Raw genomic sequence first — 25,845 nt, forward strand, 5'->3', positions numbered from 1 at the left:
CTTCCAGACACCAGAGACAGGAGTCGTGGGGGGTCGCTGTTAGGCATAGACTTGCGGTAAGTGGCGCAAACTTTGAAACCCTGGGCTTGCAGCATACCCTGCAGCCCAAGGCTGGTGCTGGAACTAGTTCCCAGACACCTGAAACTACAAACTGTATTTAACTACTTGATAACTATCGAAGAACTACTCTAACTAGAAAACTGAATAGGCTAAGGGATTGCTTGTGAGCGAGAGAGCACGTTCTAATGCTGTCATGGACTGTAAGAAGGAACTGAAGGGGAGTTGGGCTGGCAGGGTACTATATACACCACCATAAAGGCGCCACTCTCGGGGGCTCCCCTGCCATCCTGACGGGAGCTGCTAAGGGGAAAAGTTTCCGACGTCCGTGCAAGCGACGCACGCACACCTAATTGGAATGGACGTGAACAATCACTCGAAGAAGAAGGAAGTGTTATTTACTCCTTCTCATAACACAAGAACTAGGGGCCACCAAATGAAATTAATAGGTAGCAGGTTTAAAACAAACAAAAGGAAGTATTTTTTCACACAACGCACAGTCAACCCATGGAACTCCTTGCCAGAGGATGTTGTGAAGGCCAAGACTATAACAGTGTTCAAAAAAGAACTTATCTAAGTTCATGGAGGATAGGTCCATAAATGCCTATTGGCCAAGATACAAGATCCTCTGCTTGGGATAACCCTAAACCTCTGAGTGCTCTGACTACAAGAAGACGGGTGGATCACTCCATAATTGCCCTGTTCTGTTCATTCCCCTGCAGCTCTGGTAGAGGCCATTATCAGAGACAGGAGGCTGAGCAAGATGGACCATGGTCTGACCCAGTATGATCTGATTTCTGTTCCTGGTTCTGACACTGACTTAGGCCTTGTCTACACTACACAGGTTCTGTTAAAACATCTGTTCGGGCAGAACCCCTTAGTATAGATGAAGGCTTGGTCTACGCTTAAAATTTATCCCAGCATAGCTCTGTTGGTAAGGGGTGTGAAAAAAATCACACACACATCCAGGTGACATGCCTATGCCCACAAAACCCCAGTGTAGATGCGTACACTCATTCAGGGAGGTGGTATTTCTGTGTCAGCAGAAAAACCCCTTCTGTCTGTGTACACTGCGTCTACACTAGGGGGCTCTGCTGGCTTATGTGCTGTAGGGTAGACATAGACGTGGCATACGCTGAAAGAAGGAGGAGTTCTGTCAGTAGCATAGCACCACTTCCCTGAATGGCATTAGCTATGTTGCCAGAAGCCATCTTCTCTTGGGCATAGCTACGTGTACGCCAAGGATTTTGTCAGCATAGCTATGTTGGCTTGTGGTTGTTTTTTTCACACCCCTGACTAGCTTTGCTATACTGACAAAAAATTGTATATAGACTTGGCTTGAGGCTCCAATCCTGCAAACGCTTAGCCGTGGTCTGCACTTAAAATTTAGCTTGACCAAGCTATGTCTCAAGTAATGGTCTCAAGTTGCAGCGGGGAAGGTTTAGGTTGGATATTAGGAAAAACTTTTTCACTGGAGGGTGGTGAAGCCCTGGAATGGGTTACCTAGGGAGGCGGTGGAATCTCCTTCCTTTGAGGTTTTTTTAAGGTCAGGCTTGACAGAGCCCTGGCTGGGATGATTTAGTTGGTGTTGGTCCTGCTTTGAGCAGGGGGTTGGGACTAGATGACCTCCTGAGGTCCCTTCCAACCCGGATATTCTATGATTCTATGTCACTCAGGTGTGAAAACTTCACACCCCCTGAGCACCACAGCGAAGCTGACCTAACCCCTGGTGTAGATGCAGCTAGGTCAACAGAAGAATCGGTCCATCAACCTAGCTACTGGGGAAGTAGATTAACTACAGTGACCAAAACCCCACTTCCATCTCTGTAGGAAGCATCTATACCATGGTGCTACAGGGGCACAGCTGCAGCGCCGTAGCTGTGTCCCTGTAAAACCTGTAGGGTAGAAATGGGCTTAATTAAATGGGCCTATCAGTAAAGTAGGGTGACCAGATGTCTGGATTTTGGACAGTCCCAATATTCGGGGCTTTATCTTATATAGGCGCCTATTACCCCCCCCCCCATCCCAGTTTTTCACATTTGCTGTCTGGTCACACTACAGTAAAGTTATGTCTGTTTATGAGTGTTTGCAGGCTCGTGGCTCTGAAAAAGTCACTTCACTTCTTTGTGTTTTTGTTTTCCCCACCCATAAATGAAAAAAACAAATAATTAATTACCTACCTCACTCTGCAGTTGGGAGGCTTAATAAATGAATGTATGCAGGGTGCTTTGAAGTCCTCCGCTGAAATATGCTATAGAAGTATGAAGGATTGTAGCTGTAGTGTGTTGTGAGGGTTGTTGCATTCTAATATCCTACATTTGGTTGTGCAGAACTTCCCAAAGGTCTGAGGTAGCAGGTTGAAATTTTCTAAGCCTGCTCAAACGGAACTTTTTTGCCCCCTGTCAAATTTGAGGTAAAATGGTTCAACCATTTAAGACAAGAAAGAGTGGAGGAAAAAAATATTAGGAGCAGAACAGTGACATTTGGCTGGGATAAGAGCCCTCATTAAGGGGAAACCCCCTTTGAGCATCTGGTGAAAAAAATCACACTTTCTACATGCAGCTTCCATATAGATCCATTTTTAGCACTTCTCCCAGTGTGTGGAGAGAAGACAGCTGCACTACACTATGCCCATGTGCACTGGCTCTTTCACTGGCAGAAGGTGCCCAGGAACTTTGTGGGGGATCAGGTACAAAGTATTTCCTCTTCTGCAGAGCTCAGGAATTTTGCAGAAAAGTAACAAAGAATCCCTTTTCCTGTGGACCTCAGAAAGCACACAGGACGGAGTATTCTCTGTAGCTGCGGAACTCCATACAAAAGGGGAATCTCAATGGGAACTGGAGGTTGGGAGGTGAAAGAAGGAGCCAATGATTGGGAGAAAGGCTGAGGGAAGGAGGAGGAACCAGAGGTGGAGGTATAAAAGGCTTAAAGGACACAGGGGTACTTGTGTCGCTGAGTGCACACCTTGTGCAGGGCAGAGTATTCTAATGCCATCTAGCCAAATTGTTTCAGGTAATGGAATTTATTTTTTCCTTAAAATCCCAGGAAATTCCACTGGGGAAAAATATGGTTACCTTCTTGTAACTGTTGTTCTTTGAGATGTGTTTTCAATGTCCATTCCAATCAGGTGTGTGCTCGCCACGTGCATGCCAGCTGGAAGATTTTCCCCTTAGAAACGTCCATAGGGTCGGCCTGGGCGCCTCCTGGAGTCGTGCCTTCATGGAACCAATATAGGACCCTGTCGACCTGCCATCCCGGCAGTTCCTTCTTGCCAGCTGCTCTGACAGAGGGGTCAGAGGGTGGGTATTGGAATGGACATGAACAACACATCTTGAAGAACAACAGTTACGAGAAGATGAGAAACTGTTTTTTCTTCTTCGAGTTCTTGTTCATGTTCATTGCAATCAGGTGACTCCCAAGCCTAAATTCAGGAGGTGGGGTCGGAGTCATCCACTGATTGGAGCACGGCTCGTCCGAAGGCCGCGTCGTCTCTGGCCTGCTGAGTGATCGCATAGTGCTTGGTGAAACTGTGTATAGAGGACCACGTTGCTGCCCTGCAGATTTCCTGTGTGGGGACCTGCGCCAGGAATGCTGCTGAGGAGGCCTGAGCCCTGGTGGAGTGCTCAGTGATTGGCGGAGCCGGCACCTTTGCCAAGTTGTACCACTCCCAAATGCATGATGTGATCCATGATGAGATACATTGTGATGAGACAGGGAGGCCTTTTATTGTGTCGGCCACGGCCACGAATAACTGGACAGACTTTTGGAACAGCTTCGTTCTCTTGATATAGAAGGCTAGCGCCCCACGGAATCCAATGAGTGAAGCCTCTGCTCCCTGCTGCTGGAGTGTGGCTTAGGGTAGAATACTGGGAGGAAGATGTCCTGGTTGATGTGAAACTGGCAGACAACCTTTGGGAGAAAGGCCGGGTGAGGTCTGAGCTGAACCTTGTCCTTATGGAATACCGTGTAAGGGGGCTCTGATGTAAGGGTCCTGAGCTCCGACTCTCTCCTAGCTGAGGTTATCACCACCAGAAATGCCACCTTGTATGAGAGATAAAGCAGGGAGCACGTCGCCGGTGGTTCAAATGGTGGTCCCGTAAGTCTGGAAAGGACTAGATTGAGGTCCCAAGCTGGGATAGGCTTTCGTACTTGCAGGGATAGTCTGTTGAGACCTTTAAGGAAATCGCTGACCATTGGATTTGCGAAGACTGAGTAGCCGTCTGTGCCCAGATGGAAGGTGGAGATGGCAGCCAAGTGAACCCTTATTGATGACATGGACAGTGCTTGTTGCTTAAAATGGAGGAGGTAGTCCAGTATAAATGGCACCAAGGCGCGCGTCAGAGACTGACGGTGCTGCTCCAACCAGAAGGAGAACCTCTTCCACTTGGCAAGGTCCGTCGCCCTTGTGGAGGGCTTTCTATTGCTCAGGAGAACTTGTCTGACTTGATCAGAGCAGGACAGCTTGGTGTTCAGCCATGGAGCTTCCATGCTGTAAGGTGGAACAACTCTAGGTTCAGGTGCCGGAGGCAGCCGTGATCTTGCGTGATTAGGTCTGGGACAAGTGGTAGGGTGACCGGAGTTGCCATGGACATTTCCAGGAGCGATGTGAACCAGTGCTGGTGTGGCCAGGCTGAAGCTATCAATACACCCCCCCACCCTCCCCCAATTCCCTGGTGGTTGATGCAGCCAAATCAGCGAGAGTGCCAGGGCTACCAGGACCCCTCCCCTAAGAATAGGAAGGCAAAAAAACTTGACCTTTTTGGCAGGAAGGTTTATTCCACTGGGGGACTACAGCTCTGTATCGCAAACCAACAGGCCATCATGAGCAGATACACACACAACACCTGCGCTGCAGTGGCCAAGTTTGCAGAGCTCCTGCTGCAGGACTCTCACACAGAGTTCTCAGTATTGGTGGTGGAGGAGGGAAAGCTGGTTTCCCGAGTGTCCCTACAGGCAGCACTGGATGCAGCAGATGCAGCCTCACATTCCTGGTTGCAGGTCTCTAGGAGGGTGTGGTCGAGGACGGTGCATCAGTACTGAAACTGGATCCAACTTCTCTTACTTTTTCGTCCCAACTGTCCTCCTTTTACTGTGCATGGTCCCATATCACCTTGGACTGCTGGATGCTCAACATGGTAGAGAGGGGATATTCCATCCAATTCTGTGCCCTCCCACTCTTCCACCCACCTTCCCCGTCCCTCTTCAGGGACCCCTCTCACAAGCAACTTCTTACATGGGAAGTGCACTAGCTCCTCTCGGTAGGGGCAGTGGGAGAGGTTCCTCAGGAGCAAAGGAGCAAGGGCTTCTACTCCCAGTATTTCCTAATACTGAAAGCCAAGGGTGGCCTCAGGCCCATCCTGGACCTGCAGGAACTCAACAAGTTCGTCAAAAAACTCAGGTTCCGCATTTGGCCTCCATTATCCCCTCATCAGATCCAGGGGACTGGTATGCTGCCCTCAACTTGAAGGACATGTATTTTCACATAGCAATAATTCCTCCTCATAGAAATACTTCAGGTATGTGGTTAACAACAGCCACTATCAGTTTACTGTCCTCCCATTTGGCCTGTTAGCGGCACCTCGGGCGTTTACCAAGTGCATGGCAGTCGTGGCGGCATTCCTGTGCAAGCGGCAGGTACAGGTGTTCCTGCACCTTGACGACTGGCTGATAAAAAAGGCCACTCCAGATCTCAAGTGGAGGCGCAGGTCGCCTTCATAAGAAGGACATTAGACAAACTGGGTCTCCTTATAAATGAGGCCAAATCAACACTGTCCCCTGTGCAGAGGATTGAGTTTATAGGGGCAGTGCTAGACTCGACTCAAGCCAGGGCATACCTCCCAGAAGCCAGGTTTCGGTCACTGGGCGACATCATACGGGGCCTCGGGCAGTTCCCCACCACTACAGCAAGGAATTGCTTGAAGCTCCTAGGGCACATGGCTGCTTGTACCTACGTAGTACAGCATGCCAGACTCAGGCTTCGCCCACGGCTAGTGTCAGTATATCGACTAGTTCGGGACGCTTTGGACAGGATCATAACCCTGCCTTGCCTGATACTAGACTCCCTCCTGTGGGGGCTCGACCCACAGGTAGTATGTGCAGGGATCCCCTTCACCAGCCCCAGGCCATCACTCTCATTAGTGACAGATGCGTCAGATCTGGTATGGGGGGTACATTTGGGAAACCTCAGGTCACAAGGCCTCTGGCCCTGGCGGACCTCACTCTGCATATCAGTATCAGAGAACTGAGAGCGGTGCACCTGGCTGCCAGATTTTCAGAGCCCATTTTTCAGGCGGATGTATATCAGTCCTCATGGACAACACCACGGCAATGTTTTATATCAACAAATGGGGGGGTGCACGTGCCTCTCCCTTGTGCCAGGAAGCCCTCATGCTGTGGGACTTCTGTGTAGCGCACTTGATACACCTGCAGGTATCAGACCTCCCTGGGATACAGAATAAGCTGGCGGACTGTCACAGCAGGTCTTTTCACGTCCACGAGTGGTCCCTCTGGCCAGACATAGTGAGCTCAATCTTCCAACACTGGGGCTTTCCCCAAGTAGACCTGTTTGCCATGCACTGCAACAGGAAGTGTCAGCTATTCTGTTCCTTCCTGAGTCACAGCCCCACGAGCCCAGGCTCCGTCGCGGATGCCTTCCTACTTCCATGGGGAGGCTGTCTCCTATACACGTTCCTGCCAGTTCCTCTCGTTCACAGGGTGCTCCTCAAGATCCACAGGGACCGAGCCCTAGTGATATTGATAGCTTTGGCCTGGCCACACCAGCACTGGTTCACATCGCTCCAGGAATGTCCGTGGCAACTCCAGTCACCCTACCAGTCGTCCCGGACCTAATCACGCAGGATCACGGCCACCTCCAGCACCCGAACCTCGAGTTACTCCACCTCACAGCATGGAACCTGATTGGAATAGACATGAACAAGCACTCAAAGAAGAAACTATGTTAAGAGACTTAATGTTGCACAGTTAAGCATTCAAATGTCAGGAAATGCCAAAGTTATGATTGCTTATACAACCTTAACTCTGCCCCTTTGCTCAAATTGTAGTCTTTAGATGATTACCTGCTATTTGTCATGTAAGACCATATAATATCATTTAGTTTTTTCTAGCTTGCAAAGTACACAGCAAATGAGACAGGCACTCCAAGCATCTGTTCTTACAAACTGTTGCATACACAGGATAATATACCGTGGCTAAAGATGCTACATGTATGTATTTAAGATTGTGGAAAAAAAGATATGATGTTATATTATCTAAGCACTAGAATGTGAGCATATAATTAAAGGCTATTTTGTAATAGCTTGCACAAAAGCTGGCAGAGTTAAGGTTGTTTGTTCAGCCTTAACATTGGTATTTTTTAACTTTTGAGTGCTTAACTGTGTATCGTTAATAGTCTATCAAATTTGGGGGGGAAAGCTGAAAGGTTATTAAATGGAATTATTATTAAAAATGATCCAAACAGGATCCCAGGAATTACATACCTCAAGCCTCACCTCCATATGAGGGGAACAGCTGTAAAGAGTAGTTAAACATTTTGGTAAGTATAGTTTGATAGAGGCAAACCAGCCTGGCATCTGTGATTATTGCACCCCTTAAGCCCATTAAAGGGTATTTTTGCTTTTTTAAAATGTTAATAAGATAGATAAAAGTGACCAACTAGACATAATTTACCTGAGATTTCATGAAGCTTTTGATAAGGTTCCTCAAAAGTGGGTATTAAGGGACCTGCATAACTGCTGGGTAAGGAACAACAACTTCTGTAAATGACACTTGGTTAGGTGACAGTAAAGAAAGGCATGTATTGAGTTGCTCCATGGAGTGGAAGGGGGTTGAATATGTTATCTATCGTACATTTTTGAATCATTTGGAGGGGGGGACTGGCCATTGAGCTGGTGATGTTTGTTACTCGCACAATGTAGCTTCACCTGGTAAAAACTACAGTGGATCATGTGAAATTCCAGAGGGACTTAAACACACTGGGAGAGCCGGCAGGATGAGGGTAAGTGACACCAATAGGGAAAAGTGACAGTGAAGCACAGTGGCATAAGTCAAGGGATGGGTTCACCTCATTTTCTGACAGGACACATGGGCCCTGGTGATAGAAACGCAGCGAGCAGGCACTGGCTGTGGCATAAGGGGCTGCAACTTGCCCTCCACTGGGCGGCAGTACAGACAAAAATGGGCATGGTTGGCCTGGAAGGAGGCGTGGCCATGGCAGCTGGAGGAAATAGAGAGTTCGTGCACATTGAGACTTTTGCCCACTGAGTACACAAATGGCTCCAGCGTGGCTGAGTTTTGGAGCAATAGTTTTGGGATGATGGGCTGGAAAGTGGCTTTGCCACATGATTTTCCCTCTCATGTGCCTGCTGTGGATTCTTTCGAATACTCCCTGCAGCTTACAGCACTACAAGGATGAGGTGCCGACTTCAGACCTGCCTTTGCAAGCAGCAGGCACCAACGATGCCTGTAGTTTCACAACAGTACCTTGGTGCACAAGACACAGAATGGATGCAAACCCCTACAGGTCAGAGCCTGCTTCAGGAGCTATGAAACCTGTGACTACGGGGGCCCCTGCTGTGCGGGACAGCTGCAAGTGTGAGATGGGGTGGTGGGGCTGGTACATGCACTCTGCTAGCTATGTAAAGCTCTGTCTCAGGTCCGGGAGAACTACCCCGACGTGGAGAAGGGGGGAGAGAATAATACGCATTTTACAAACATCAATTCATTGATCCCGCCAACCCGCATGTAGGGTACTTTGATCACCCCCAGCACAGAACGATGCAGTGACTTGCTCAAGGTCACGTAGCCATGCTGTGTGTGGTACTGAATGCTCGATAGTGGCATGGAGTCTTTTGTACTGTCCTCCAAACACAACAGTGAATCAATGTCAGTGCTAGGAGTAAAAATCCTGCGCCGTTTGGCCATGGGTTTGTTCTGCCCGACCAACCCACCCACAGCGCATGGAGAAGGGAGGCCCTTGGATCCTTACTAAATACGGATCTTGTGGTCACATCCCGGCTGGGCCCCCTCATGCTTGGTACTGTACAGACACATCATGGTGAGAAATTTGCTGGCCTCCTTTTTTGACTCCATTGCATGAGTAACTGAACGAGCAGATTGGGAAGGGGGCATGGAGCAGACTGGGAGGCAGCAGCAACTAATGACTAGAGCAAGTGACTGGGACTCAGGACTTTTAGGTTCTATTCCCTTCTCTACCCTCGACTCTCTGCATGACTGTGGGCAAATCCCTTCCTCAGCTTCCCCATTTATAACATGGGGTAATGATAGTGACTCACCTTGTAAAGTGCTTTGAGCCTTGTTGGAAAGCAGTTACAGTCTGCAAGTGCAAATAATGAACACTCTTATTTTTATTGCTGAGAAAGGAAGAGCGATTGGGAGGACTGTCAAGGGAGCTCAGAAACCCTAAAGCGGATTGTACTTTGGTCTTATTTAAAATAAAAAAAAGGAACAAATGAAACATTATGATTTTGTTTTGTTTATTTGGCAGTTATATCCAACTCCCTCCCCACAAAAAATACAAAACCAAGTAACATAAGTGCACGAATGAAACCTACAGAATACTGATAAATTTCACACACATACACAAGGGAGAGAGAAAGAAAGAAGGGGTTATTTTGTGTTGGCCTTTGTAAAAAATGCCTTTCCCGCCCCTTGCAGACTCTACAGCGAATATCCTAGAGAACTGGCATTTTCCTGACTCACTGGCCAGATCACACCCTAGGAATTCGAGATAGAAAAGTCTGTTGTGTGATACGGTTTTTTACCACTCAGCCTGGGTAGGGCTGTTCCTTATATAGCATACTGGGGCCACACCCTTCGACTTGCGAGATGTTCATGCACCATGTGGGTACAACAGCCCTTGAAACCAGCAATGTTTTCAACACGTTACATCTTAAATGATATTTTTCTTCTTAGGGAACACAAAGGAAATGAAAAGGTTCTGTAGGAGGCAGCCCTGTCTCTACAGAGAGCAATTAACTATGGCCCAGTTGTCCTGCTTTGATCTGTGTGGCAGTGAAATCTCCCAGACTTTGCCTCACCAAGGGTCACTCTTGTGGCTTGTCAGGGGGTACCACATATTTTGCATAAACTGGAGCAGATTGCGGCTACTGTTTTATTAGGATCATGCTGTTGAGACTACAGATCACAGCATGCAATGTTCCACGTTGACCTGAGCAGCCTGACTGCATTGCATGCTGGGACCTGTAGTCTTCACAGCCTACACACCTACAGTAAATTGGAGGATTCTCACAGGCCATGTTGCATAAAACTCTGCAAACTGCATAACGCCTTCAGCCACAGTTTGATGCCCCCCCTCCCCACTGCACATACTTGGCTCCTCAGCTGACCCTTCCTACTTTGGGATCTTACTGGTTGGGAAATAAGCTGTTCTTCCCACTGATGAAAATGTTTGCTTTTTAAGGCATGTTGTTGCATTTTCCCTAAGGCACTTTAATGGGGTAAGTGGTCTCAGCTGGAAGGTGGTAGGAAAGGAGGTGGGAGGTATGAGCTACTTTCACTATTTCAGACTAAGGCAAAGAATTAAAACAGTGTGCCAGTGACTCCAGACCCAATGTGCTCTATACATCCATTTGTAGAGTAGGTGGGAAGAGTAGGGGACATGTCCATCGGGTACTCCCATTTCACCAATTCCTCTGATACCACTAATGAGGGAGAGGGAACAAAAATCATTTCACTCTGAATTCCCAGAGTAGCATTTTCCCCCCCTCAAACTGGGTGTCATCCCCCCCTGCGTTCTAGGGACTAATTCACTTCTCACCTACTCCAGTGTAAATCTGATGTAATGCCATTGACATTGCTCCTGATTTACACCAACATGAGTCAGAATCAGCTCACTGTCTTAGTTACTCCAAAGCCTCGAAGCACTGTGGGCAGATTCTGATCTCCTGCTGGTGTAAATCTGGAGTAACTGCACTGAAGTCAATGGAGATACCTTAGAGTTACACAGGTATAACTGAGATCAGCGTCTGGCCCTGTCTCTCTGAAGTCCATGGTATGAAGAGACAGTGGCAATATCAAGACCAAGACAACAGTACAAGAGACTAGCCGATAACTGTACCACAGTTCAAGCTTTCTTCTTTCCCTACACTAACTGACTCTTCCCCTTCTCTGCCTGGAAAGTGCTTTGAATAAAGGGAAGGCTACAGCTCAACTTTGCTCATCTTGCCTCAAGCAGAACTAACTCTAACTGAGGCCAATGGGAGGTTGCTTGAGTAATCACTAGGGAGTGCCGGGCATGAGGTGATTGTTCAGCTTATTCAAAGGGAGAAGACTGAAGCCAGAATCATCTTGACTCAGCCTAAGTGTAATGACTGGGAATGTGCACCAAAGCATAACTGGAACAGGGAAATGGGTGTGTATGTGTGTGTATATGAAGTAAAGTTGAATATAACAGGAGAACCCATTGGGCTTGAGGGGACGGGGTCACTGACACAATACCATTCCCTCAAAGAGTATCACAGTTGTAACTAGGCCCAGTGTTCAGAGAAGAAAAAAAGTGGCCAAAAGAAAATGATCCAGAAAGGGAAGCTACAATGGTCAGAGATGGACTGATCTGAGCACACAGGCCTGGCAGGCTGCCAGAGGGGGATGTGCGCAGGTCCCTGATCTTAACCCAATTCAGGTGGAACCTCAGAATACAGGCCAGAGACAATCTGGCTGATTTACCCTTGAATTTGACAGAGGGAGAGAGATGATCACTCACATTGCAGGCTGCAGCTGATAGATGTATTAAAAGGGCTAGCTAGATAGCAAACTAAATATTGGACAGTCCCTCTGTCCTTTGTTTAGTGTATTAGCCTGTACTCCCTTCCAGGCATTCATGTGATTTAGGGAGACCTCGTGCAGTAAAACCTGGCAGCACAGGATGGGATAGTCTGCAAACTAGAGAACCAGAGAAAGACCCACAGGGTCTGTCTGCGTCCAGCAGCCTCAATGAAGAAACCCCTTTATATTTACTATACCCTGTCCACTGTGAGGGACACTGCAGCACCAAGCTGAGAAGTGCCCTGAAGCTTTGGGCTTAGAAGCTGTTCTGATTGTACATACTGGATACAGGCAAATGCAAACCGTGCACAGGAATCGCAGCACTTTCAAAAGCAACCAGCAAAACCAATGGTTTTGCTTTCTTGAAAGATCTAAAGCTACTGCCTAAAAATACAAAAGCTCAGTTGCTACCCTAGAAAATAAAGTTGTAAAAAAAAAAAAAAAAAGGATGTGTGATAAGAGAAAATACGGTAATGTAGCACCTTTGTGAGAGGACTGGAGAGATAGGGGGCTAGGAGGACAACAAAGGGAATAGTGTGACTTTGGAGCCCACAAGGCGTTGGAGCAGCTGCTAGGGATTGGCTGGCTGCAGGCAGGGAGGAGGATGCTGGGCAGCTCACTAGGAACTCCAGGAGTCAAGTAAAGTCAATTAGCCCAAGGGGAGATGCCTGAGGTGAGGCCCATGGAAGCTGGAAGGGGAAGGACAGTGCCAGGTGGACAGGGAGGATGGGGAAAGGACAGAAAGGAGAACAGGAGAGGAGGAGGTTGGGAGAAGGCAGAAAGGTACAGGTAAGACAAGAAGATGGTGGTGACCTGAGGCCACATCCCTGGCTGATTGTTCCCCACAGGATGCATGCTCAGCCACAGAACTTTCCCTTACATGTTCCTGCTGCCAAGGCGGGTGCACACTAAACCCTAGAAATTGGAAGATTCCCAGGAGGTTAACACCCCCCCCCAGCACTTACCTCCCCCTTCCCCAGGTTTTCCTTTTGGCACAGAATTCCCTGCTCATTGCCTTAAGACGTCCTCTGTGAGGGGTATTCTGGAGGCTGCTGTAATTCCCTCCTGTCCTCACCAGCCTCCAGCAGTGACTCCCCCGACCAGGTGGACTGTGCTCCCCTCCCCTGCTTCCTTTTTTAATAACAAAACAAAAACCTCATCGCTAAACAACGTAAATATCCGTGACTGGGCAACTGTAGCAGACACTTGTGCATACTGAGCTCGGCGCTGAAGGACAGGGCAGTGGATCTGGCCTGTCCCTTGGGCTCCTCCAGTGAGGAGGCCCCTTACATCTCTTTGGTGCTCATTCGCTTGGTCTTCTCAGCCGTCTCCTGCAGAGAGAGAGAGCATTAGATTGAGGCCCTGCGGTTCCACATTAATGCTGGTGAGAGGTGCCAGCAGACTGAAGGCTTCTGTTTCTCTATAGGACAGTACAACATGGGCAGCAGCAGGCTCACCCCTCAAACTACCTCCATCAAATGTGCCTCACCCCTGCCGTGGAGGGACCATCCCAAAGGGAGATAGGGAGTTCCCCTTACCATGAGCCAGTGCACTCCCCGTCTTTGCTAGGAAATATCTGAGATCCAGAGGAAGAAGGTCTCTAGCAAGGAGAAATTTCCAACACAGATTCTGGACAAAGAGATTCCATCCTAACCTGATGCTTTTGCAGTTCTTGAACGTATCTGGCCAGCTCCTCCTCAGTCAGCTCCTCCTCGGGTTGCTGCCCCCCTACAGGCACCTTCTGGTTCTTCCCTGCAAACACAAGTGAAGTTTAGAGCCATCCCAGGTGTTAGGACAGCTCTCAGATGGTGATACAGAGGTGGGAGGCCAGGAGAGAGCCAGGGTGGGTTCAGCCTGTGTCATGCTACAACAGATCTCAGGCTCACTGGGGCTTGCTTTGTCTGGAGAAGTGAGAGCTGATGAGCTCTGACCCCTTCTTCTTTGCTGTCAGGAAAGAGGAAGGAGTCTGTCCCATCCTGGGGTACATGAGGTGTGCATTCATACAACTCCCCCAAGAGTAAAAGATAAATACATCAGAAATGAACTAGGCTCTACCCTCCCTGCTTATTATTGAAAAAGAAAGCCAGTGGCTAGTTCTGACGCCTTCTCTGGCTAAACAAATCTTGGGCAGATAGAAATACACACGACACACTCCATGTAATTGGCACATCTGCTTATTCAGGACCTCTCTCAGGGAATGTAGCAAAGCCCAATGATATTTAATTTCACTTAATGGACATGCTTTCTGCTCATTTATTGGTATTCAGATCTGCCTGACTCTCATGCCCCTTTGGTCTGCTTACTCCTCTGACAGCAGCCTTTGGTCCCACCACAGCTATGACACAGGCAGAAAGGGTGAGAATTGTTAGCCCATTGCAAGCTACTTGTTTTCTCCCTCCACTTCAACGACCCATGCTAGGTGGCCATGCTGGGTGTCTTGCAGCCACCTCTGATGCTAGCACTGGGCAGGCAGCAGGTACAGTCTCTCTCCCAGCCACCCAACCGTGTGGGCCTGCCTCATAACACAATGGGATCCACAACTCCCTAAGCAACAGCATCAGGACTAAAACAGCATCTTCTCTGAATCAGGAATTCTTGTTACTAGGGGCAAAAGGAAACTGCTCATTGGGGTGAATCAATTCAGAGGCCTCTACTGTGTAGCACTGAATTAATTTTTGAAGTAATTCTGTTAACACTTGTTACTGTTTTACTATCTCCACATCTGTTCATGGTGCTGGCATCTCTCTCAGTGGGAGCTACCATGCTACCGACAGTCTTAAGAGGTAATGTGTTCTTAAGAAACAGAGGTGCTGTTTCCATGCAAAGGCCCTTCAGAAGCAGCAGGGAGGTCAGAAGAATGCAGAGCAGCGCTGTGAGGGAGAGCCCAGTTTATCAAGAGAATAAAGCATTTCCCAAAGTCTTACACAGGGGGACCAACTGGCTTCCAATGCGCAACGAACTCTGTGAGATGAGTTGATCCTCCTGACGTAAGGCGTCCAATTAAGAAACCCACTGGGGCTTCCCCATCTGTAGCTCTGCTCTCAGAGCTTGAAACTGATATGAGGAGACACCACAAGGGACAAGAGATGGATGATCAGTCAAGTTTCATTATAAAGGATACTTCTCTTCACACAAATAATAATTCTTTTTCCTTCTGTAAGAGCTTTTATTTGAAGGCTCTCAAGGCTCTTCTCTAACCATCATAAATTAAGTCTCCTAACCTCTCTCTGGAGTAGGACAGCATCATAATCCCTATTTTACAGAAGCTGGGGAGACTGAGGCACATAGAGGGCAAGTGACTTGCCCAAGGTCTTACAGTGATTGCGAGGAAGAGCTGGGAATAGAAGTCACAGGCCCAGAAACCCAGTGCCTTGCATAAACCAGAAGACAAAACTTCCTCTGTAACTTCCTACTTGCCCCAGCCCTTTGCAGGTTGTACCTACCCTCACAGGTCATGGCAGTGCACACCCAGTTCCCACAGGCACAGACACAGCGGTTGCACTCCACTTGGGTCTCAGCTCCATCTTCATAGGTTTCATCTTCAAGGGCACATTCTAGAAGGAGCAAGAACAAGGGGCATTGGCGTTGATGTACAGGGCAGATACAGGCAATTGGATTCTGGGAGTTCTTTGTTTCCCCCAAAGCACTTGTGAGTTAGTACAGTGACTGCAGGGGCCGTCACAGCCTCTATTCATCACTCCCACCCGCCCTGGGACATGAAGCCCCATCTTCTGTCGAAGAGCACCACGGACAGCATTTTCAGGGAGTGCTTGTGGGATGTCTGACTTTCCACTGGAAGGGGCAGGAGGGAGTTCAGTTTACTGTTCTACCAGCAGTATCACCATGGCCTGCACTGTATCAGCACCACTGAGAATAAGCCTTGGTGTAGGACTTGAAGTCTTTAAACCACGACTTGAGGACTTCAATAGCGCAGACATAAGTTAGGGGTTTGTTACAGGAGTTGGTGGCAGGGCCGGCTCTAGGCACCAGCAAAACAAGCAGGTGCTTGGGGTGGCACATTTCTAGGGGCGGCATCCCGGCGCCGGCCATCCCGCCCCTAGAAATGTGCCCCCGCTCGCTTCCGCTCTGCCTGCTCCCGAGCACACCGCCGCCGCCGCTCCGCTTCTCCCCCCTCCCTCCCAGGCTTGCCGCGCGGGAAACAGCTCGGGTGGAGCAGAGGCGAGCTGGGGCGGGGAGCAGTTCCTATTCCCCTTCCCCCCGTTACTTCCTGTGCTCCCCCGACCCTCGCTCACCTCCACTCCGTCTGCTCCCCTGAAGGCGCTGCCTCTCCCTCGCCTGAGGGGGGGGGGAGAAGCGGAGCGGCGGCCTGTTCAGGGGAGCAGGCAGAGCGGAGGTGACCTAGGGCAGGGGGTTGTGTGTGTGTGTGTGTGTGTGTGTGTGGAGCCGCACAAAGCAATGGGGGGGAGGGGTGGGAATCCGGCAAGCCTGGGGGAGGAGGCAGGGCCGGGGATTTGGGGAAATGGTTGGAGGAGAGAGCATGAAAAAAAAGCGGGGGGGGGGGAATTTTTTTGCTTGGGGTGGCAAAAATCCTAGAGCCTGGTGGGTGAGATTCCGTGACCTGCATTGTGCAGGAGGTCAGACTAGATGATCATAATGGTCCCTTCTGACCTTAAAGTCTATGATTCTATGAACCCAGACCCTCCTGGCCTACTGGTGAGCATACTCCCTAGTGAGACAATTAGATCAGCTGCTACATTATGTTTAATCCTTAGAACGCTGAGCCGTTTCCATGTAAGTTGCAAATCTACATTGGGTTCAGATGGCTTGTGAGCTACAGGAAGTTGATCAGGGAGGGCATCTGGCAATTGAAAGCCAGAGCAAGGCAAGGCTTCTCTCTGGACTGAGACCTGCCCAGTGCCCTGCCTCCTCAATTGTTCAGACACGCACTTCTCCTCACATGACCCATCTCCCCACTGCTGAACCCCTTACTTGATCACCCAAACATACATTCCCCACTGACATGCCTTTCTGAAACCCACGTCCCATACACTCTAATACAAGGGGAAGCTGCAGGGCAGGACTGAGGGGCATTGGCAGAGCTGTGTGGGGAGCCCAGGGCTGGAATAGCAGGAGGGGCTGCAGGGCAGGAGTGAGGTGTATTGGACGTGCTGTGGAGTGCCTGCCTTCTCTGTCTGGCTCTAAGCCCTTCTATTCTTTCCCTGCTTTCTGGAGCCCCAGTTTGTTCCCTGGTGCAGGGGAGAAGATCATACTTTTCTCTGGTGGGTTGAAGGACGGGTTGAGGCACTTGAGGAACTCATTGAAGCTGAGTTTCCAGTCAGCATTCTCATCAGACAGCTCAATGAGGGCGTCCACACAGAGTCCCCTGAAAGGAAACAGATACAATGGGCATGGGGCTCAGGGTACTGTCTCTGCTATGGCCCCTGCTCTTCCCGGTGCAGGGATCTGGACAAGGAAGCGCAGGGCAGTAAGCGCTGGGACTCGGGGCCAGGCCAGCAAAATGACTGTTGTAACAGACTCTACCACATATAGAAAGGAGAAACAGGCTCCAATTGCTACTTTGCTGGGGAAGGCAGGGAATGGGGGATTATTCTGAACAAGTTAGTAGCAGAAGCAAATCTCCAGCTCAGCCTTATCAATGCTATTTTATTGTTAGTTTCACTGCAGAACGAAGGCATTGCTGTGAACTTCTGCCTCCCGTCCTCCCGCCCATCAGCACCCCAGGTAGAAATGGGCCCGGAATGGACTTTTCATTTTGCTGGCAACTCTGAAAAAACAAAAAAATGTTTCCTTTTGAGTCAAACCGAAAACACATGTTTTTCTCAATTTATGGTGTATTGAAAAGTTGAAAAAATTTCAAGTCAGGTTAAATGTTTAATCCTGACATGATTTTTGTTTTATTTCAGGCAGTTTGGAAAGCAAGGAGGACTGGATTTGCAAGACACTGAGGTTGAAGCCAGTAGGAGAACACTTCAATCTCCCTGGACATTCAATAATAGATTTAAAAGTAGCCATCCTTCAACAAAAAAAACTTCAAAAACAGACTTCAAAGAGAAACTGCAGAGTTACAATTCATTTGCGAACTTAACACCATCACCATCAATTTGGGGTTGAATAGGGACTGGGAGTGGCTGGCTCACTACAGAAGCAATTTTCCCTCTCTTGGTATTGACACCTCCTCATCAGTTACTGGGAGTGGATCACATCCACCCTGACTGAATTGGCCTTGTCAACATTGGTTCTCCACTTGTGAGGTAACTCCCTTCTCTTCATGTGCCAGTATATTTATGCCTGTATCTGTAATTTTCACTCCATGCATCTGATGAAGTGGGTTTTTTAGCCACAAAAGCTTATGCACAAATAAATCTGTTAGACTTTAAGGTGCCACCAGACTCGTCCTTGTTTTTGTGGATACAGACTAACATGGCTACCCCTCTGATACTTGAGGTTGGTGTGAATTCTCTTGCCATTTTGAGCGTTACTTCCCAATGGTTGTTTGACTAATGATTGGCAGCTAGCTCTCCCTTCACGTCTGCTGCCCCTCCCGCTTGCCTCCCTGCCCCAGGTTACCTGAGTAGCTTGTTGGTCTCTTGGTCCACATAGGTGGTGATGTTAATAGCAGTTTCATTCTGTTCCACAAACTTCAGGAACTCATTGGAGTCCAGGCGAGAATCCCCACCATCGAAGCTCTATAGGGGTGAGAAGATGGACACAAGAGGGCTGAGGCATTGTCCTATTCCCATTCCTTTCCCTTTTCCACACACACTTGCAAATGGAGCTAGGTGAATGACCGATTCTTTGGCTCAGTGGCAATGCCAATAAATTGGAAAAACAAAGTTTGGTGTGGGCTGAACTGAATCAGAAATAGTTTGGAATTTCCGGTGAATTGACAAAGCCCTTTTGGGTCTGCTCTACAGCCGGGATTCACACCTGGGTCTTCCACATCCCAAGTGAGTGCCCTTCTCACTGGGCTAAAGGTTATAGGGTGGGGGGAAGAAAGGGATGGAAAGGGAGAGAAGGAAAGAAAGCGGAAGTGCCAGCAGCTGCAGCACCATCTCTTCCTCTGGCCTTTTTGTCAATGGCTGAAACTATTTGGGTAAAATTTCTGAATAGTTTTGGTCACCCCAAACTACAATTTTCATCAAATAAACTAGAAGTCCAAAAACTTTCACCCAGCTCTATTTGCGAATACTTAGCACTGTGTAGCACTTTGCATCTTCAAATCCCAACTTTTTTGTGGGGCAGATATCATTCCCCCGTATTCTGCAGAAAAGGAAACCGAGGCTTGTAGATAGGAAGTGACTTATCTATACCACCCAGAGAGTTGGTGTTAGAGCTGGGATGAGAATGCAGGAGTCCTGATTCCCACTCCTCTGCACTGGCCGCTGGTCCACACTGATTCTCATTCACCTCTGGCTGCTTGCTTTATAGCCACAGCATGATCACATCATTTCCTTCCTTTGTTCCAGGTGGCCCTTAGCTTCCATATATTTTCTGGCATGAAATGGACCAATTATGTTTTAGCGGTGCTGGGTTGGTGCAAACTTTCAGACAGGTGTAAAACCAGGGTCTTGACTGTCATGTGCTAATGGCAAAGAATCACAGGAAAAGTCACTTTCTGCTAACTCTGAACAAGAGACTTCATTAGAATAAGGAAACGAGGATTATCCCTCAAGCTGCTCTGTCTCCCTCTGCTTCACTGCAGAGCTTCTGCCTAGAACCATCCTCGACCCCATGTGCCTGTCTTCCAGCTATTGATTTAAAGAAAAAGAACCGATATTTTCACAGTAGCCACATTAGGCCATGAAGATCCCATGTCACTTAAGAGTGGAGTGTTTAGCCACAGTGTCCTAGCTAAATTCCAAGGAGAGTACTTACACTCTACCTTCATAAATTCCTTCTGCAGTTTCAGGATTCCTTTTCACTTCCTATCCTAAACTGGTGCATAGTGTTGCAGTGTACTTTTCAGCAGCTGCTGTGTCCCTTCCCAACTCAGGCGGTTGCAATGCAGAGGTGGGAGAAAAGAATCCTGTTTACTGAATGCTATAAGGGGTGCTGGAGAAATTTTGCTGTGTGGCTGGGTCAAGACACTTCCACTCCTTGTGTCTTAGTTCCCTCTGGTGTCCTGAGGCTCCATTCATCAGTGCCTGTAGATTGCTTTGAGACCCCCAGATGAAAAGTGGTAGGGCAGGGAAAATTATTATCCTCTCTGCAGCCAGTGCATAACGGTCCTGCTAATGTGTCTCCAGCTCCATGGGCTCTGAGCATCACATGTCCCCCAACATTGTTTACAAGGAGGGCCACAGTTTCCACAGAATCAGGTTCAGTGAAGTCTGCTTTGTCCAGCACTGCATGTCCCCCTGCTGCCCTGAGGTCCCTGTATGGGATCAAGAGGCCTAATAGCACTTGACACAAATCCCTTTGCAGGTCTAGCCCTTGGTGGCTCATGTCCCATACTTGAGTCACACTAATGAATCTCACAAGACAGGGTCTCATAAGGGAAATGGCTGAGCCCCCTAACTGCTGACCACTACTGAAAGAGAAGAGGAAACGAGTTGCCTCCGACACTCCCTGCTACTGAATTCAGCAAAAATGAGTTGCAGTATCCACAGTGGACGAAGAGGTGGTGCTGCAGGGCAGGACTGAGGTGCACTGGCCGAGCAGTGTGGGGAACCCAGGACTGTGATAGCAGGGGGTGGGGGGGAAGAACAACTGCAGAGCAGCAGTGAGGGGCATTGGCAGAGTTGTGTGGGGAGCCCAGGACTGGGATATCCTGGGGGGTGGGGGGGCTGCAGGGCAGGAGTGAGGGGCATTGGCAGAGCTGTGTGGGGAGCCCAGGACTGGGATAGCCTGGGGGACTGCAGGGCAGGAGTGAGGGCCAATACTGGGTGAGGTTCCCATGGCTACAGCAGAATTCCTACAGGTCAGGGTTGAGATGTATTTGTCAAGCTATGTAGGAATATTTGCACAATCTCTGCCACCATTTATTATGCCTCACTCACATCAGCCCTGTTAGTCCCCAGTTCTCACCCGGACTAAATTTCATCCCAAAATATTGTAAAGCCCCTGGGGAATGGGTGTTACCTGGTGAATGCCATTAAATGCCCAGGATAAACTGGGGGCAAGGGGTGTTAGCTTTTGCTTTCCTGCTGAGAAAGGCTATGGCTTTGTCACGGGAGCATTCCCCAGCCTGAGGCTGGAATCAGCGGACAAAGGAAAGAGGAAACTGTGAGATGCTCAATCAAGTGAGCAGGAGCTGGTTTGCCTCTGTGCTGCAGACACGGGTTTTCATTGGGCTCATAGCAGGGGGAGTGCTCCTCAGAGTGCTGACATCAGCGGAGTGAGCACATGGCTGGCTCTGGATAATACATCACAGCCTGTGGCACAGGGCGGCCCTTTGAGGAGGGAGCTGGGGGCGGTGTGTTTGTGGGGGGGAGGGATTGCGTAGCTCTACCCTGCAGGTCACCCCATCATTTGGGGTGACGGCAGGTGCCCAAGGGTGAGCCTGAGGCAGTGAATCACTGGAGGGCTTCCATAAAAGGCACCAGTGTTAATGGCTATAAAGGCTGAGAGCTTGGGGCAGGGAAGGAGCAAAGAGGCTGGCTTCTCGGGTCCCACCAGGGGGTCCCATCGCCATGGCAAATTTCAGAGCTAACTCCTGCCAGGTGCCATTAATCTCTCACTGTCAACACCTCCTTATTTAAACCATCTGGTCCCCAGCTCCCCGCAGGCTCTGGGCCACGGCAGGATGGGGAGGGGGGGGGAATGTGCTGAGGGTGGCAGAAGCAAGCAGGGAGTGTGGGATCTGCCAGTTACACAAGGGGAGGGAAGGAGGGAGGGACGGGAGTTTACTGACTCCAAGGAAGGCACTGAATGAAAAGGCTGCGAAGTGTAAGAGGCTATTCTCTCTCTTCCTGGCTGGGGATTTGAGCCGAGTCTCTTGCCGCATCAGGGGCTTTATCCTTTGAGATTGGGCTCCCAAGGAAAAGCCCCCACATGCCTCCCACCCCAATCTGAATTGGGGCAAAGGGCTAGGACCACCCCCAACCTCTTCCCTGTGCCTCACTTCCACTTGCCCCTCCCTGCTGCGTTTCTTGTCTCTGAAGGCTCAGCACTTACATCTTCCTCTCCCTTTTCCTCAGTTTTCCCTCTGCAGTTCCCCACCCCCACCTACCCGAAGAGGGGGGGCAGCTGCCTGTGTGTGGGTGGGCAGGGGGGGAGGGAAAGGGGGAGGCGGGAGGTGCTGCTGCAGGCAGCTTCGGGCCTGTACTTGGTCACTCTTTGTATTACATAAGAACCGCCCCAGACACTCTGGCCTTACTCACACTGCAGGGGCTTCACTTACTATAGCCACCTGGCATGTCACTGAAAAGTGCCAGCAGCACTGCATAACAGCGTAGGGCAGGAAACAAGGGCTCATCTCTAGGGCTGCCCCAGCCCTCTTTACCTTGAAATACTTGTCCAGGACTTCGCTGTAGTTACTGCCCTTGGAGAACCAGCCATCTGGAATGATCTCAGCCTCAAGCCATTGGATAATGCGGCGCCGGAGCTCATCCCTGTCAGACTGGTAGCAGACAACTGCTCAGGAAGAAGTGAAAGAAAGGGTGAGTGAAGAAGAAATGCAACTGAGAGAACATAAAGAAACAACTGAAAAACCAACACCAGGTTACAAGTGACAGAGTTTCCCTTTATCACAGAAGGGGTGTGAACCGAGATCAGCAATCTCCAAACCCAGCTGGAGGTGCTGAGTGGTGAGCAATGTTTGGGATGAGGGTGACACCCAGTGGAAAGGCAGGAGAATGGTAACGACTTAATCCCCTCAATCCCCTTTGCTTTGGTGATTTCCTCTCCCTCTTGTCATGCGGCAGGTGGAAGATGACAAAGATGGATCCAGAGCCGACTCCTCTCTGGTCATACACAATGTTATCCTCCAGGGGGCTGACAGAACACCCAGCCTGAGGAGGGAAGGAGGCTGACCATCCTGGTCCCCCCAGTCTCTTGTGCCATGGGGAGAGCAAATGTATTTAGCACTGGCGAAGGGCACCAGATTGGCAGCCATGGAGAGAATAAAGATCTCCATCCACAGTCTTGGGATAGCCTGGGCTGAGCAAACTTCCCTTACTACACCCTCTGCCAGTGTCCCCCAGCACTGAACTTGAGAAGCCCATCTCTCAGGGGGAGGGGATTTCAGTCTCCAAGCCTCTCCACTATGTCTGTCATGGCTATGACACCACTGCATACAAAAAGGAAGAGAGTAAGTGCTCATCAGAGATTGAACTGAGTTTGTTTGCTAAGCCACTACTCTCCCATGGTGGCTGCAGTCGTATGTGCCAGAATCTGATCTTTTATTTAAGAAAACCAAAAATTTAGGGCCAGGCCCTCAACTTGTGTAAATTGTCACATATCCATTAAAGTCAATGGAGCTATGACAGTTTACCCCAGCTGAGGATCTGGCCCTAAGGAGCTAGTCCTTATGGCTGAAAAGAAAACCTCCCATAACCAGACAGACAGGGAGAGAGTAGCTGGGGGTTCTGTAAGGTCAGCTATGAATTCTTTGGTCGTTATGATGTGATTGTCACGCCCCGAGAAGGTCCTTTGCCTTAGGTTTGCATTCAGGAATTGATTTGTCTTATAAGGATTATTATTATTTATTATTTGTATTATGACAGCTCCTAGAGGCCTTCACTGACATCAAGACCCCATTGTACTAAGCACTGTACATACACATAGTAAAAGATAGTCCATGCTTTGAAGAGCTTACAGTATAGACAGACAAAACAAAGAAAGAATGGGAGGGGAAACGGGGGGTGCAGGGAGGTTAAGGCCTGCCTAAAATCACACAGCAGGTTGGTGGAAGAGAACCCAGGTCTCCTGACTCAGTCCAGTGCCCTATTCACAAAACAGTGCTGCCCTGTTTCAATGGCATAATAACCTAGCCATCCTTGAAGCATACTTTGGAAAGCGTCTGCATAAAAATGGGACATGGGACTACATGTTTTACTGTGTATCTGACTCTACATCAAATGTGCTCAGGGAACAGGATGGCTGCTTTATCTATCAGCACTACCAACTCAGCCCGGTTTCTGAGAGTCAAGCTGGGTTCTTTTCATCTTGTGCATCATCACCAGTAACCCTGACCATCAATGTGCAGTTGAGCAGTCTGCCTCCGTACCCCTCACACTAAAGATTCTGCAACGGGAACTTTGTTAACAATTCTGCTGATGCTAACAATTCTGCACAAGCCTCAGGAGCATCTGACTCCCTTTACCAAAGCTGTATGAGCTCTGTATGCAGTGCTGTTGTAGCCGTGTTGGTCTCAGGATATTAAAGTGACGAGGTGGGTGAGGTAATAGCTTTTAATGGACGAACTGCTGTTGGTATGACAAAAGCTTTTGAGCTTACACAAAGCTCTTCTTCACTCAGGCCTGGCCTACACTACAGTTAAGTTGACGTAAGGCAACTCCCACAATGTACCTCTCCCACTACACAGACTTAATAACTCCACCTCCACCAGAAACGTAGTGCTTAGTTCGATGTAGTTAGGTCGATGCAGTGTCAGTGTAGACACCGCGTTGCTTACATCGATCGTTGCTACCTTTCAGAAGCCATCCCACAATGCCCCACGCTGACAGTTAAATCGGTGCAAGCATTCCTGGTGAGGCCGCGCACTGCTGCCACAAGAAGTGTAGTGTGGACGTGTAAAACCAATTCAGTTACCGCAGTGGCTGTACGTCAACATAATTTAGGTTGACTTAATTTTGTAGTGTAGACTTGCCCTCAGATCTGGGAAATGTACTCAGAGTCATAGCTAAATACAAGGTGAAACAGTGTTTAGCACAGTTCTCAAACTGTGGGTCGGGACCCCAAAGTGGGTCGCAACCCCATTTCAATGGGGTTGCCAGGGCTGGCATTAGACTTGCTGGGGCCCAGGGCCAGGGCCAAAGCCCAAGCCCTACCACTCGGGGCCAAAGTGCGAGTCCCACTGTCTGTGGCTGAAGCCCTTCAGCTTTGCTCCCCAGTCCCGAGGCGGCAGGGCTTGGGTGGGCTCGGACTTCGGTCCCCCGTCCTGGGGTCGTGTAGTAATTTTTGTTATCCGAAGGGGGTTGTGGTGTAATGAAGTTTGAGAACCCCAACTTTAGCATAAGTAGTTAACACATATTTCAAAGGGCCATTCAAGGTGAAGTGGCCAGTTAACACCTCTCCAGTTGTAAGGGGGAAAGGCTGGGGGTGGTGGTAAAGCCTCCCCACTAGCTTTTTTGAAATGTGTGTTAACTACTTATGCTAAACAATTGGTTCCACCTTGTATGTAGTTGTGACACGGTGGGTATGTCTACACAGCAAAGAAAAACCCGCAGCTGGCCCATGCTAGTGGACTCAGGCTTGCAGGGCTTGGGCTAAGGGACTGTTTCATTTGCTGTGTGGATTTCTGGGCTTGGGCTGGAGTCCAGGCTCTAGGACCAAGTGGGATGGGAGGGTCCCAGAGTTGGGGCTCCAGCCACAGCCCAGAAGTCTACACTGCAATGAAACAGCCCCGTAGCCCGAGCCCAAGCCTGAGTTGGCTGGCATGCACCAGCCATGGGTCTTTCTTTGCTGTGTAAACATACCCTGTGAGTACCTTTCTCAGATCTGAAGGAGAGCTGTGTGTAAGCTCAAAAGCTCGTCTCTCTCACCAGCAGAAGTTATCCCATTAAAAGGTATTATCCTCACCAACACAGAGCTCTGCATGGCTAACAGGAGTAAAAATCAGTCAGATCACATTTCAGTCAGTAGATTCAGCAGCTTGGACTGTGCTACATCCAGGTAGCTCATCTGGGGAGTAAGGAGGGACCAGTTTTACTTAGTCATTTTTCTAACCTATCTTCGATCTGAAAATAAACAGCAATCTATTATTATTATTCGCAATTATGTATGTTTATCGATCCTCGAAGTGCTTTACCACCATTAGTATTATCACCCCCATTTTACAAACAGAGAAGCTGAGGCACA

The 25,845-nt window shown here is 49.1% G+C and overlaps 1 protein-coding gene across 1 annotated transcript in view; it reads right to left on the reverse strand.

Annotated features, from left to right (window-relative positions):
• Positions 1 to 9,552: 9,552 nt before the first annotated feature.
• Positions 9,553 to 25,845, reverse strand: part of FSTL1 (follistatin like 1) — an 80,382-nt gene continuing 64,089 nt past the window's right edge. The window contains exons 6-11 of the mRNA XM_084647778.1: positions 22,307 to 22,437; positions 18,430 to 18,548; positions 17,112 to 17,224; positions 15,324 to 15,434; positions 13,535 to 13,632; positions 9,553 to 13,211 (exon numbers count right to left, since the gene is read on the reverse strand). Coding sequence (XP_084503904.1) covers positions 13,167 to 13,211; positions 13,535 to 13,632; positions 15,324 to 15,434; positions 17,112 to 17,224; positions 18,430 to 18,548; positions 22,307 to 22,437 — 617 coding nt within the window. The 3' untranslated portion in view covers positions 9,553 to 13,166. The remainder of the gene's footprint in view (positions 13,212 to 13,534; positions 13,633 to 15,323; positions 15,435 to 17,111; positions 17,225 to 18,429; positions 18,549 to 22,306; positions 22,438 to 25,845) is intronic.

This window comes from Lepidochelys olivacea, assembly GCF_965140295.1.
Source record: "Lepidochelys olivacea isolate rLepOli2 genome assembly, chromosome: 1".
Taxonomy (NCBI): domain Eukaryota; kingdom Metazoa; phylum Chordata; order Testudines; family Cheloniidae; genus Lepidochelys; species Lepidochelys olivacea.